This window comes from Mastigoproctus giganteus, chromosome 1 (assembly GCF_048544385.1).
Source record: "Mastigoproctus giganteus isolate SK-2022 chromosome 1, ASM4854438v1, whole genome shotgun sequence".
Lineage (NCBI taxonomy): Eukaryota > Metazoa > Arthropoda > Arachnida > Uropygi > Thelyphonidae > Mastigoproctus > Mastigoproctus giganteus.
This window is the reverse complement of record NC_143575.1, coordinates 82,980,328-82,996,433: the sequence shown is the minus strand read 5'-3', so window position 1 is coordinate 82,996,433 and position 16,106 is coordinate 82,980,328. Positions and strand designations below refer to the sequence as shown.

The window sequence follows — 16,106 nt, the reverse complement described above, 5'->3', positions numbered from 1 at the left end:
CATTCACACATGAGGAGTTATTTAGGCAAGGGAATGCCAAAAGTTTATCAAACTCTGACAGGGAGCTAAAGGATTTTGTAATAACTGAGAATAAAGTGGAAGAGAAATTGTTGAAGTTAAATGTAAGAAAGGCACCTGGGGTGGTGGGATCTATCCAGTTGTATTAGAGGCGGCATCAAAAGAAGTAAGCAAACTCTTAGCCATAATTATGACAGCATCCTTTGATTCAGGGGAGGTCCCCATTGACTGGAGATGTGCAAATGTATCCCCTATTAACAAAAGGGTTTCAAAGGGTGATATGAGTAATTACAGACCTGAGATCTGTTAGTTTAACTTATTTTCTGTAGAAAATTATGGAGTCGGTGGTTAAAGAAGCATTGCAGAAGCATAGTCTAGACAAGACTGCAGTTATAGTTCAGACACAGCATGGATTTGTTAAGTGTTGTCTGACCAATTTGATTGGATACTACCGTGTGGTCACAAAGGAACTGTATGCAAAAAATAATTTTGTTATCATATACTTGAATTTCAGGAAAGGTTTGATACTGTTGCTCATGAAAGACTACTGTACAAATTGGAGCAGTATGGCATTAAGGGCAAGTTGCTGCTATAGATAAAGGAATGGTTGAGTGAGAGAAGACAGAGTGGTAATCAATGAACACTGCACTTTGTGTACAAATGTTATTAGTGGAATCCCCCATGGTTCAGTGTTGGGCCCATCGTTGTTTTCTATATTTATCAATGATATCAATGAAGGCATGTCAGGCTTACTGTCCAAGTTTGCAGATGATACGAAGTTTGGCAGGGTTATTAATGAAGGTAATGACAGCATGCTACTGCAACAGAATCTAGAAAAGTTGAGCAGATGGGCTGAGAGGTGACAACTGAAGTTTAACATTGTGAATTGTGAAGTAATGCATATGGGTAGCAGTGAATGCAGAATATCCTACCAACTATGTGGTACTACACACAGGGTAATGGATAATGAAAAGAACATGGGGATATTTGTGCAGTCGGATATGAAGTTTTCTGAGCAGTGTAGACAGGCTGTCAGAGCAGCTAATGGGGTGTTTTCAATGATATACAGAAATTTTACTATCATGGATGAGGGAGGTGATTACCCCCTTGTATAAGTGATGGTCAGTTCACAGTGTGTGTGTGTACTTTTAACCTATACTGTAATTAAGGAGAAAACAGTTGAATTCCAAACTATACCAGAAATGCTACAAAGCATTTCCACTTCATAAACTGAAAATTTTTAACGTGTCTGTTATTGGCCCCAAAATTATTCTTTGTGTCCATGGGTAATTTACAATTCTGTGTTTAATTTTCTGTAACTGTTTGTACTGGCACAAATGTCCTGTGTCCACAGCTGTAAAATAGATTCCGGTTATTTGGGACACGTCGGGTCTAGTGCATTTTGGCCTGATTAAGCGGCTGCCCCAATTATCCAAAGCTTCATGTAAAAATACAATGCACCGCCTGCTTTACAGTTGGTTCACTGTACAATCAAATAATGTTACGATGGACTCACCATAGTAAAGTACAGTTCACTATACGATGTGTAGTAAGCACCAGTCATTGTGATCACGTTTGTGAATTGAATTTTAATTCTACAGCGATTCTAATTAGCGAAAATAGGAGGAATATTATCCACAGGCTATAAAAATAAAGATATATTAAGCACAAATTTACCCTTTATTACATTACCAATTAAAAAATTAAGTGAAAATTGGAAGAATATACGTGATAATCGGAATAAATAATACGTACTGTAATATTGTACATACTAACTAGTTGACATTTCTGTTCGCTAACATTTGTCAGTGAGGGTTAAAATTTAAAACAGTAAAAAGATAAGCAATCAATAACAAAGAACATGGCACACACAAATTGCAAGTAACATGATACGTGGAAGTGAGAATGGAGTAACAAGATATGAAGCTTTAAGAATGAAGAAAAGATTCTGAAAATTTTTTTTTATATGATTGAAGATTTCATGGAAGTGTAAACACATTTCATCATAAACCACAGAATTCCAGCTATTGGTATTATCGCAAATTCAATAAGATCGAGTTTACTATCCATTTATGATAGATTGCACTAACAGAAAAGCCCAATAAACAGATGACTGCTAATTGTTTTTATTTTAAGGTTGTGACCTCCAGAAATCTGACTGAACCATTTGGTATGGTCGGAGACAATTGTAGGGTAATCTGCAGTGCTGCAGTCTCCTGCCCCGATTAAACAGCATGTTATCCCAATTAAGCGAAGTAAATCCTGGCTATTTTCTCGATTGGGTACTGTTTTTTAAGATTTGCCCCGATTAACCGGTGGCCCAAATAACCAGAATCCACTGTACTATAATCATTTACTGCTATAGGTGTAAAATATGTCAAAGTAATTGCTGCGCCATTTCTTGCATGTTGCAAAAATATACATTTCACACACCTTCCACCTGGTGGTATGAGAAAGGGAGCACCTACTCAGGAGTTATAATAAACTGAATTTTATTGAAGGGTTCATAAAATTTCTTTTTAGCAACTGTCATTTCTTGACAGAGTTGCTTTTAGTTGCACACTGCTCTGTAGCACCACTCAGTAATGCTGTGTCACTTCTGGTTTACATATTGTTTATGTGCATTTTGTGTCTGAGTGATTGATTTTGTGGGTAATTTCAACTTCTTTTTTTATTATTTATTTTTTAAAAACAAGCCAGAGGATCGCTTGCTTTGCTCCCTTCTGCCTTGTGTCACACGAACCTGAATTATACGTTTTTATATTTTAATTTTTTTTTAGTGGGGGAACCCCTCGCACCCCATTCTTCAGCATTTTTGATTTGTTTGCCATTAATACAAAGATTTTTAGCTGCCTTCAATTGTTCATGCGAAAAACGTGGTGATGTTAAGTCAACACGAACCTTAGATAATGTTTTGACCTTGACTTTTGTTTATTGTCATACTAAAAGCCAGTTTCACAGGAAACTGTGTTCATTGAAACATAAAGTTATATTCCCCTTCGCTTGAATACATATGAATCCACATGGAATATACTTTCAATCCAGCTCTGTCACCTTTGATGTGTTCACAACCCGAACATTTCTTCCTTATTTTCACTACACATAGTCTTGTGATATTAAAGTAGTCTTTCATTTTTCGTATCTTTCCTTTCTTAATTTTCAAGCCTTTAACTTATTATTTTCAATAATTGCTTTTTTTTTTCTTCGATATCAGGATTTTTAAGTGCTGCTTCATATTAATGTTCTTTTCTTTTCTTCTCGTACACCTTTCTGATACAATCATTCTCTTATCTATTACTGACATTATTAACAACATTGCTAATAGCTGAAGAAACTTTTGAAAAAATTGGATTGTTGCCTTGAGACATGTATAATTCAAAAAATTAAAAACACTAAACTAAAAATTAAAAGCACTATAAATATTTTTTTATATATATAGAATAATTTAAAGACTGTAAAAATATTAAGAGTTTGTAAAAGTGTCTTTGAGACAGATCTGTCAGTCACTTTGTTGTAGTATGATGCAATAGCAGTTAGCCCCACCTTGCAGAAAGAAAAAAGTTGGTATGTGAAAAAGCAAAATATTCTTTTATATATAGATTGCTTCAATGAGATCAAGTGGTTTTGAGTAATCTTACAATTAACAGTATTGCAAATAATAAAATAGTGCATACAAGGTTCCATAATTTAAGATAAGTTTCTTGAACATATACTATATTGTGCAATAATCGTATGGAACAATTTAATAATTTTGATAAACTAAAAACACAAAATGTAATTTATTATGCAATAAAACATTTACTATTGTTATATAGAGAAATGGTATCTTAATCAGGCAGAAACACTGGCCATGCCAATCAGTTAAAATTATTTGCAATATATCCTAAAGATAAATCTCCTTAATAATTACTTAAGGAGGATTCACTTAGTTCTCTGTTTTTACTGTCCAATTAAGAGCATTAAGGAGGAATACCTATATAATGTTGTTTATTATTTAATTCTTTTTGATTTTTCAGTATTTAGAGTGCCGATTTGGAAAAGTCACAAGACTGGTTGCTTCTCTTTTATTTATAATTCAGATGGTAAGTAAACAAATCTTACTAAAACATAGTAATAAATAGCAAGTAATATACAGGATGAGCATAAAGTTTGTTGTTCAAGCATTTATTGTCTTCACTACTGCTGGTATGATTGTGCTCAAATTTTGGATTCATGTTCCTGAGTGTATGCATTTGATAATAATTGACCAATATACAAAATGATATAGTTTCATTTTCCACTGCCAGATAATGTCATTAGTTATAAGATACTAATTAGTTATAAGAATTACAGTGTCTGGAGACTAGGCACCAGCGAGGTGATCTGATAGAGGTGTACAAAGCCTTGAATGGCTTGAGCATGCTCAATGCCGATGGGATTCTTCCTCTTGCTCAGAATAATCACCTGAGAGGACATAAATTCAAATTGAGGAAAGACAGATGTAGGATAGATGTGCGGAAATTTGCCTTTAGCCAGCAGGTGGTTGGTAGGTGGAACAGACTTCCATCCCTTGTCGTGGAAGTTGATAGCCTAAATAAGTTTAAGGCTCAGCTGGACAGGTATTTCAAACGAACAGAGGGGTGAAGTGGTTATTTTTTATTTATTTATTTTACTTTATTTTTTTTTTGGCTGATGCTGCATAAACTTGCTTTCTTGCATCAAATGCCTGTACTAATGCTAATGCTAATATTTTGCCACTGTGCCTGGACTTGATTCCCATTTGGACACAAGTAACTTTTGTGGCATTTTTTTCAGACTGTGGCTGAATAGATGTTCTTGTGGGAGGGCTGCATAGTCCCTCCCCCCAATACCATAGAATATGTATATAATATTTGTAATTAACATATACTGATGCCTCATGGTCTTAGCTACCACAGTGTTTAAATAAAGGAAAAACAGTGGTGTTATACTAGTTTTGCAAATGAGGGCTGTGAATTTTAGGAGGCAGTGTAAATATCAGGATAGAACAAAGGACTTTCAGAAACTGTAAGCAGTACTCAGATTGTACATTCCCATAATTCCTTAATCAATATTTCTGTATTTTAAGGAAGATAGTTATGCTCTTGATGTCAGTGAACTGCAAATAGTGATATTAAGGGCATTACAGAAAAAAGGATTAGGTTCTCAACTTGCAGGTTATTTAGTATTAAGTATATTTCTTACATATTTGATTGGTCATTGATTCTACTATATGTACTGAGTAAAAATCTTGAATGTAATTTATTATGCAATAAAACAATTTTTAATATTGTTATAAAGAGAAATGGTACCTTAATCAGACAGAAACACTGGCTATGCCAACCAGTTAAAATTATTTGCAATATATCCTATAGATAAATCTCCCTTACTTAAGGAGCATTCACTTTTTTTTATGGTTTTTATGTTCTGTTTTCTTGGTCCAGTTTAAGAGCATTAAGTGGGAAATGCCTATATAATGTTGTTTATTGTTATTTAATTCTTTTTGATTGTAGATGGCATGAAGCTGAATAGATTAAAGAGGCATTTTGGCAAAAGTAGACTGAACAAAATGGAAAATTGTAAATAGTTAATATCTGCCACTGGAATGGATAACTTATAAACTTAATTAAGCCAGTAAGTAAGAAACTTTAATGTGGCCTGTGCTCTTGAAAAGGTTTCTACCCTTGCATACTTTTAAAATGACTGGAAATGAAATTGAATTTACATTTCCAGCCATAATCATGCAACTTATTTATTTAAATGGCAATTATAAAAAATAACTTGATAAATATTATCAATTGATGAAAAAGTAAAATTACGGAAAGTTGCAATGGAATTGTAACTTTCCATAATTTTTGTTACATTCCATTTTAACAACGTTTTTGTTACATTTCACTGTTAGGTGTTTAGATGTTTTCAGGGGTGGGCAGAGAATGCATATGCCCCCCTTAACCAAAATTTGAAACTAAAACAAAAAACACAGGTGTTCTACGAAAAAAACTCAAAAGCCTTGTCACCATGCCCCCCCCCCAACTCATCTGGTCGGCATGCCCCTCCTTATGATGATACCTGGATATGCCACTGGATGTTTTCACATCAATAATTTTCTGATTAGTGAAAGAGACTGAATGCCACACTGCTATAGCTGAGTGTTCAACGATGCTGAAGTCAAATGCAGAGCGTTGTCGAGAGTATCGAGCAAGCCAACCTAAGAAAACAAAGACTGGGGTAGAAATGAGTGCACGAGAATGACAATGACTATAGAGATTGTGTAAAAGACAAACAGAAAATTAAGTGTTGGATTTAGCAGTGCCTTCACTCAGCAATGCCGCTCCATCTAACAATGATATATCCGAAGTGAGTATTAATTATGTACAATGACACAATTTCTCTAATTGCAGAGCAGATGAGCTTAAATGATCCAGCTTCTTTTTCTTATGCTGACTACTATTTACATCAGAACATGCATCAAGGTTTATGAAAAATGATTTCTGTTCTGTATGCTATATTTGCGATCGTCTATGGTTCAAAAACGACAAAAGAAACCAGCAGCTAAAGATACACCATTGATATGCACTGCATTTCCAAGTGTTGATGTTGACGAGATCCCTGTGTGTAATAGCTATAGAGGATCACTTAAGAACAACACCATTACGATGCTATCTAAGTTGAATGGTTTTGTTTACCCAAAAATTCCATTGCATTTACTGAAGTTGGATTTAGTGACAGAGAGGCTTATTTCTCCTTGCTTACTGTTCATGCAGATTAGCATTAGCAAAGGCACATGATGCAAGATTATATAGCATCAGCCAAAAAAAAAAAAAACCCGTTATTTCACCCATCCACTTGCTCCAAATGTTTAAGTTCTGCCTTGAATCTGTTTAAGCTATCAACTTCTACAAAGACAGATGGAAGTTTTGTACCAACAATCAACCACTCGCTGGCTAAAGGCAAACTTCGGCACATCTATCCTACAACTGTTTTTCCTCAGTTTGGATTTATACCCTCTCAGGCGATTATTCTGAGCAAGAGGAAGAATCCCATCAGCATTGAGCATGCTCAAACCATTCAAGGCTTTATACACCTCAATCAGATCACCTCGCAGGTGCCTAGTCTCCAGACACTGTAATTTGCGAAACTTAAGCTTTTGTTCCATTCACTAATCTTGTTGCTCTTCTCTGTACTCGTTCCAGCAGCTCTACATCCTTCTTGAAATGAGGCCTCCAGACCTGTATACAGTACTCAAGGTGTGGCTTGACCATTGCCTTATACAAGGGGATAATCACCTCCTTATCCCTGCTTGAAAAATTGTCTATCATTGACAAGACACCATGAGCTACTCTTGCAGACCATCTGCACTGCACAGAAAACTTCATATCTGCCTGCTGTTATTTTAGTATTTAGGAGCATTAGCAACTAAGGCCATATTGGGAGATATGTGGTGGTCATTCCCTGACCTTTCCGCATCCTCCATATTTGGTGGTCACGGGCTCGAACCACGGTCTAATCAAGAAGTGTGTGCTACGCACTGCTGCTCCTGCCCATCTAGCTACATAGGTGTCATGTTTGCCTGCACAATTACCGCCAGGTCCTTTTCATTCTCTACCACTGTCAGTGCAGCACCACAGAGCTGATACGTTACTCTGCGGTTACTGCTTCCCATATGCAGCACTTTACATTTGATAATGTTAAACTTCATTTGCCACCTCTCAGCCCATTTGTTCAACTTTTCTAGATCTTGTTGCAGCAGCTTAGTGTCATTAACAACCCTACCAACTTCGTGTCATCTGCAGACCTGGACATTAAGCCTGATATACCATCATTAATAAATAGAGAAAACAACAGGGGACCCAACGCTGAACCCTGGGGGACTCCACTAATAACATTAGTCCACGAAGAGCAGTGTCCATTGATTACAACGCTCTGTCTTCTCTCACTCAACCAGCCCTTTATCCATAGCAGCAATTTACCTCCAATGCCACACTGCTCCAATTTGTGCAGCAGTCTTCCATGTGCAACATTATCAAAGGCCTTTCTAAGATCAAAATATATGATATCAAAACTATTCTTTGCATCCAGTTCCTTTGTGACTACATCATAGTATCCAATCAAATTGGCCAGACAAGACTTCCCCTTAACAAACCCATGCTGTGTCCGAGCTATAATTGAAATCATGTCTAGATCATTCTGCAATGCTTCTCTAACCAGTGCCTCCATAAATTTCCCTGGAACAGAAGTTAAACTAACAGGTCTGTAATTACCTGTGTCTCCCTTTGATCCTCCTTTGTGAATTGGGATCTCATTTTCACATCTCCAGTCCATGGATACCTTCCCTGAGTCCAAGGAAGCTCTCATAATTATGGCTAAGGGTTTGATTACTTCCTTTGCCGCCTCCTTTAATATAACTGGATAGATTCCATCCACCCCAGGTGCCTTTCTTATGTTTATCTTCAACAATTTCTCCTCCACTTTACTCTCAGTTATTACAAGATTATCTAGCTTACTGCCAGAGTTTAATACACCTCTCCCATTCCCCTCCCTGAATAACTCCTCATGAGCGAATGTAGATGCAAAATATTCATTTAGTTTGTTAGCTACCTGAGCAGGATCATCAACAGTTGAACCATCGATATCAAGTGGACCAATCTGATTCATCCCCTTCCTTCTAGAGTTTACATAAGTAAAGAACACTTTGCTGTTTTTCTTTGCATCCTTTGTCAAAGATTTCTCATAATGTGCCTTCACCTGCCTAAACTTCTTTGTGACTTGGTTACAGATCAGCTTATATCTATCATAGTCTTCTGTGTCACCTGTTATTTTATGTATCCCATGCATTTTTCTTATCTGTCACATGTCTAATTCGTTCATCTGACATCCATTTAGGCCTAAATCTTGAACAATATTTCTTAGTTGGTATGAAAAGCCTGGTAGCTTCCAAGATTAATTCTTTGAATGCTTCCCATTTTGAATTTGCTGTTGTTAACATCATCAGTTGGTCCCACTGTATAGAATTTTCAAATACTGTCTCAGACCACCGTAGTCACCTTTACGAAAGCAAAATCCCATCCCTTTACCCTTGATGGTAGTTATCTCTTTGAGTAAATCCCACTTCAGCACACTGTGCTCACTGCCACCTAGTGGTTCCTTTATCTGCAGATTCTTAATGCATGAAGAATCACTACTGATAATCAGATCAAGAGTATTACTCCCTTTAGTTGCCTCCCGAACATGCTGCTGTAGAAAACAGTCATTCAATAAATCCACAAAAGTCTTGCTAGTGTGCAAGTGACCAATCCACAAGTTCCAGTCAATCTCTGTGAAATTAAAATCCCCCGTTATAAGATACTCTGATTTACTGGCCCATTCTATTTCTCCGCACAATTGCTCATTATACTCATCAGATTCAGTAGGCTTACGACACGCACCTACTCTCATTTTTCCTTTCCCAGTGCTTATGTCACACCAAACAGACTCAACATTGCATTGTCCACCAACATCAATTGGATGCACTTCCTTGTTTCTTAACTAGCAGCATGACCCCTCCTCCCTTCCTGTCCTGTCATCCTTTCTGTACACATTGTATTCCCCAAATTCCAATTCTGCACTGCTTATGTCTGTGTGACACAAGTCTCTGATATACCAACAGTATCTGCCTTTGTTGTCTTGACTAGCACTTCAAGCTCATCGAATTTATTAACTCTACTCCTAGCATTGGTGTACATGCAAGTCTACATGCACCTATTTCTACTCTTATTTACCCTAACACAGCCCGTGTATTTACTTGTTCCACTATGACTCCCAGAAGTCCTGAAAATCCCCATTGCTTTGCTTTTCAGGCTGCTGCTCAATTGCACTTCAATAGAAGCATTGCAAGAATCACTTTCACCTCTGCCAGCGGCTACTGTTAATATATTAGTCCGTGTATCCTCCCAAGTTAGCAGTTTTCCGATCCACCTAACTCTGCCTTAATAGCATCAGCAAATATTCTTGCACCCTTTCTGTTTAAGTGTATCTCATCCTTGTAGAAGCAGTCTCTCCTGTTTACAAGCACAGACCAGGCTGAGAAAAATTCTACCCCTTGAGCCTTGCACAATCTCTCCAGGGCTGAATTTAATCTGATCATATACTCTCTGCTATCGTATCTGATTAGAATTGCAGACACTTTCAAATTCAACCCTAACTCGTGGCTTTTTTTCAGCATTGATTTGTACTTGTCTCCTACTCTTAATACCACCGGTCTCCTACCCTTAATATCATTAGTACAAATGTGTACAACAATATCACCCTTTGTGCCCTTAAAAGATATCTGCTGTACAACGTAATCAACCGTTGCCCCTGGCAGACATACCCTGGTCCTGTTCCATATATCCTTTTTTGCACAATATGTTTCCCTAACAGTAGAGTCACCTACAACAACTAGTTCCTTTGGGACTAGCGTATTCTGCCTTGGGGGTTGCCGCTGTGTTGCGTGATGTTCAAGTGCAAGCTTTGGAATTGATGTGGGCAGCTGAGAGCTTGATGGGTTCATCAATTTAAATCCTTAGATGGCATCCACCCTGTCCTTCAAGCTCTCATATAAGCCGATAACAATGCTGAGATGGCGCCTGATTTCCTTACACTCCCAACATCGTGCGCACACAAAGACATTCCCTTCGGCATTATCATGTCCTGTTCCTGATTGCTCCACAAATATATGAAACAAGCAGTGCAGTTCAATAGACTGTGATTCAGAGGACAACCGCTTCCCCCCCTCAGTTCACCCCTGAGCCACAGCACTTCCATTAGTTTGAGCCTTTTGCTTTGCTGCTCTGGTCTGAGTCATGATTTCTATTCGAATTCAATAAAATTCCAATACAAAATATAGCCCTAAACTTACCGTATTTCCCCATGTATAAGAAGACACACCTTTTTTCGAAAAATTTGGGGGTCTAAAAAGTGGGTGCGTCTTATACAGTGGTTGTAGTTTTTTTTTTTTTTTTTTTTACTTGCGTTTCCCGCCTTTTCGCACTTGTTGTCGTTGTGCTCATTGTTTCGCACTTGTTACCGTATATTAGGTTACGTTTTGCCACGCTCTGCCCAGAAATGGCTCAGAAACGATTTTCGTACAGTGTTGAATTCAAGTTAAAAGTGATCCAGTTTGCAAAAGTGAATGGAAATCTTGCTGCTGAACGTAAGTTTGGTTCTCCTCCAACTGAGAAAACAATCCGAGACTGGCTACAGGAAGAAGAAACCCTATTGAAGACGCCATGGCAGAAGAAGGCCATGAGAAACAAGTCAGCAAAATGGTCTGATTTAGAGAGGGAATTGAAGAGCAAAGGGCAATTGGAATTCCTGTGTCCACAAAGATGGTTCAGCATGAGGGAAGAATTGCTGATGAAAAAGAAGTTACTGATTTCAAAGGAGGACACAATTGGTGCTTCAGGTTCATGAAACGGAATGGATTAAGCATGTGTACACGCACCAGACTTGCCTGAAAGCCATGAGCAGAAGATCCTCGAATTTCATCGTTTTCTCATTCAACGTTGGAAGAGACATCAGTTTGAGTTGGGAAAGATTGCAAATATGGACAAAGTCCCCCTTCAATTTGATGTCCCAAGTAACAGAACTGTTGATAAGAAGGGGGTGAAAACTGTAACTTTGAAGACAAGCGGACATGAAAAGAGCCATTATACAGTTGTTCTAGCTTGTTGTGCCGACGGAACAAAGCTGCCTCCTATGCTGATTTTCAAACGCAAAACAATGCCAAAAGACATTCCTCTAGGAGTGATTGTCCACATTCATGACAAGGATTGGATGGATCCAAATGGGATGAAGATCTGGTTTGAGACAGTTCGGAGCAGGAGACCAGGTGGGCTCTTACGCAAACCTGCCCTATTGGTGCTTGATCAGTTCAGGAGATTTGCTGCAGAGCAAAAAACAAAACTGGCCGTCATACCTGGAGGCTTGACATCCCAGCTCCAACCACTTGATGTCAGCATTAACAAACCCTTCAAAGCTGCCATGAGAGATGAATGGAACTTATGGATGAAGTCTTCTGGGAACAATTTGACACCAGCAGGACAAGTAAAGAAACCAATTATAGGAGAAGTTTGTACCTGGGTGAAAAAATCCTGTGATAATATCAAGATTGAGATCGTTGTCAAGTCATTTAAGAAGTGTGGCATTTCAAATGCCATAGGCGGAACTGAGGACGAGGAAATATATGAAGACAGTGATTCGTCATCAGATACAGATAAGGACAAGCTAATGGTTGTGAGTTTTGACAGTGATGAGGAGTTGTATGAATTTTATGATGAATAAAACTTGAGTTCAATAACTTTATGTAATACATTTTTTTTTTCAAATTTCAGGCCCCAAAATTAAGGTGCATCTTATACATGGGGAAATACGCTATATCCAAATGCAGTTATAACACTATATATATATATATGTGTATTTCGGTATTGAATATTATCTCCGAGGTACGTTATATGACTTTCTTATCCCCTGTCAACTTGTATTAATTTATGATGTTACGTTTGTAAAAATATTTGGTCGCTATATTTATTTAGTTAAAAAAAAGGACAATGAAATTTAATAAGATTAATAAATTTTACTGATTAATTGATACTACTATACTCGCTATCTAGTTTTCCATTAAACGTTATGCTATTTAGTTCGGTGCCCACATTGTATTGTATAACAGTGGCGGCAAGTTACAAACGGTAAATCTACGGGCATGAGGTATTATTTACTTTCCAAATCTCGCTATCTAAATTCAAATTAAACTAAAGTATTGTTATTAGGAATATAAAGCAACTCTAGAAAATAAATTAATATGCCAATTTAAGTCAATAAAAATGCAGAAACTTCTCTATTAGCTGGAGCCATAAAAACTTCAGCTGTTCACATGTACTCTCGCAGGTAAGGCACCTGAGACAGCATACGTACAATATGGAATTCTAGGCCAAGTGATCAGTGTGCCTGTTTCAGTTAATGCGATGGTCCATCGCTTGCCAGGGGAGATTGACGACGATCATTGTATAAACGTGCATATAAAATGCAATGATGCAAGAAAATACACAAGTCCAGCAATTTGATTGGGTTAATAAGAAAGCGAGTGGTTAAAGCGTGGCTTCAATATTTAGTTGACACACATCTCTATCAATTGTATCAAACCATGATAGATCAGTCATTCTTTGATGACAGTCACATGGAAATTAGGCTATTAGGCATAAATCCATTGTATCTCATCTTCCAGCTGAAATTATGGAAATTTGTGAATGATCAATAAAATACTGTATTTATAATACAAAAGTTCTTTTATTTCATAATCAATATATACAAATAAAAATACCCAAAAGAAATGCGAAGATTGGTAAGTAACCATTACGGAAATTATGGCATTTGCACCATTTCCATCTCGCATTTTCATTACTATGTTACGCCAGCCAGTCTGGTAGTTACTCTATCAAATCAACTAACGTTGATTCGGTAGAGTAAGTAGTGGACAGTTAGGAAGTGAAGTAATTTATGTCATTTCCGCATTGCATTTTCGTGACAGATTGGTTTTACTTTAGTCCGAAATTTAGTAGATGCCGCCAAAGATGGTTTCACATTTAAAAAAAAAAAAAAAAAAAAAAAAAAAACCTTCTTCCCACAACATTGATCCCCTCCAATAGTTTATCTAGTTTTCTGAAGAATTTATTCAAACTACCTACTTCTACAAAACAGATGGAAGTTTTTTTTTTTTTTTTTTTAACAATCAACTATCGACTGGTTGAAGCAAACTCCCATGCATGGGATGGGCTAAGAAGTGGCAACTGAAGTTTAACCTTGACAAATGCAAAGTACTGCATGTAGGTAGAATTAACCCCAGAGAAACATACCAACTTTGTGGTACTACACTTAAGGTGGTAGAAAATGAAAAAGACCTGGGAGTAATTGTTTAGTCAGATATGAAACTTTCTGAGCAATGCAGACAGGCTGCCAGGGCAGGTCATGGGGTTTTGTCAATGATACATAGGAATTTTGCTAGCAGGGAAAAGGAGGTCATTGTCCCTCTGTATAAGGCAATGGTCAGGCCATGCCTTGAGTACTGTGTACAAGTCTGGAGACCTCATTTTAGGAAGGATGTAGATTTGCTTGAGCGTGTATAGAGAAGGGCAACAAGATTGGTGACGGGAATGAAGGGATCCTCTTACGTCATTTCCCTGTCAAGAGAGGCTTAAATTCTGCAAATTGCAGTGGCTGGAGACTAGGCACCTGCACAGTGATCTGATTGAGGTGTATGAGACCTTGAATGGGTTGAGCATGCTTAATTCTGATGGGATCCTTCCACTTGTTCAGATTAAGAACCTAAGGGGGCATAAATTAAAATTAAGAAAAGACAGATGTAGAATAGATGTGTGGAAATTTGCCTTTAGCCAGCGGGTGGTTAATTGCTGGAACAAACTTTCATCTGTCGTTGTGGAAATTGATAGGTTAAATAAATTTAAGGAGGAACTGGAAAGGTATTTGGAGGGAATGGTGTGTGTGTGTGTGTTTGTGTGTGTGTGTGTGTGTGTGTGTGTGTGTGTGTGTGTGTGTGTGTGTGTGTGTGTGTGTGTGTGTGTGTGGTTAATTGCTGGAACAAACTTTCATCTGTCGTTGTGGAAATTTGCCTTTAGCCAGCGGGTGGTTAATTGCTGGAACAAACTTTCATCTGTCGTTGTGGAAATTGATAGGTTAAATAAATTTAAGGAGGAACTGGAAAGGTATTTGGAGGGAATGGTGTGTGTGTGTGTGTGTGTGTGTGGTTAATTGCTGGAACAAACTTTCATCTGTCGTTGTGGAAATTGATAGGTTAAATAAATTTAAGGAGGAACTGGAAAAGGTATTTGGAGGGAATGGTGTGTGTGTGTGTGTGTGTGTGTGTGTTTTTTCTTTTTTTGGCTGATGCAGCATAAGCTCATAGACTTGCTTTCTTGCATCACATGCCACTACTACTACTACATCTATCCATACTTCCTTAATTTGAATTTATGCTTCCTTAATTTGAATTTATGCCTACAGATGTTTACTCTGAGGAAGATGCCATCAGCATTGAGCTTGCTGAATACATTCAAGCCCTTAAACTTCTCAATCAGATCACCTTGCAGGTGGCTTGTCTCTAGATGCTGCAGTTTGTTTGTAGAAATGACACCTTCCATGGTAAGAGCACCCATTTGTTCCCCTCACCAATCTTTTTGCCCTTCTCTCCATCCAGTCCACCATATTTCCTACGTCCTTCCTAGCGCCTCCGTAGCCAGGTGGGAAGGAGCAACAGTGCGTAGCACACGCTTCCTGATTAGACCGGGGTTCGAGCCCGTCACCACCAAATACGGAGTATGCGGAAAGGTCAAGGAATGACCACCGCATATCCCGGAGCAATATGACCTTAGTTGCTAATGCTCCTAAAAACCAAATAACAACAACGTCCTTCCTAAAATTAGGCCTCCAGACCTGTTGCAGTACACAAGATCCTATTGCCCTGTACAATGGGATAATCACTTCATTATCTCTGTTAACAAAATTAGCATTAGCAGAGGCATATGATGCAAGAAAGCAAGCTTATTCAGCATCAGCCAAAAAAAAAAAAAAAAAAAAAAAAAAAACCACTCCCATTTCACCGCTCCGTTCGTTCGAAATACCTGTCCAGTTGAGCTTTAAATTTGTTTAGGCTATCAACTTCAACAACAAGTGATGGAAGTCGGTTCCACCAACCAACCACCCGCTGGCCAAAGGCAAATTTCCGCACATCTATCCGACATCCGTCCTTCCTCAATTTGAATTTATGCCCTCTGAGGTGATTATTCTGAGAAAGATGAAGAATCCCATTGGCATTGAGCATGCTCAAACCATTCAAAGCCTTATACACCTCTATCAGATCACCTCGCCGGTGCCTAGTCTCCAGACTCTGTAATTTGCAAAACTTAAGCCTTTCTTCGTAAGAGCAACCCTTTGTTCCATTTACTAATCTTGTTGCCCTTCTCTGTACCCGTTCCAGCAGCTCTACATCCTTCTTGAAATGAGGCCTCCATACCTATATACAGTACTCAAGATGTGGCCTTACCATTGCCTTATACAAGGGA

The 16,106-nt window shown here is 38.0% G+C and overlaps 1 protein-coding gene across 1 annotated transcript in view; it reads left to right on the top strand.

Annotated features, from left to right (window-relative positions):
• Nucleotides 1–16,106, top strand: part of LOC150090942 (putative sodium-dependent multivitamin transporter) — a 230,824-nt gene that overhangs the window by 15,475 nt on the left and 199,243 nt on the right. The window contains exon 3 of the mRNA XM_090373547.1: nt 4,035–4,100. Coding sequence (XP_090229673.1) covers nt 4,035–4,100 — 66 coding nt within the window. The remainder of the gene's footprint in view (nt 1–4,034; nt 4,101–16,106) is intronic.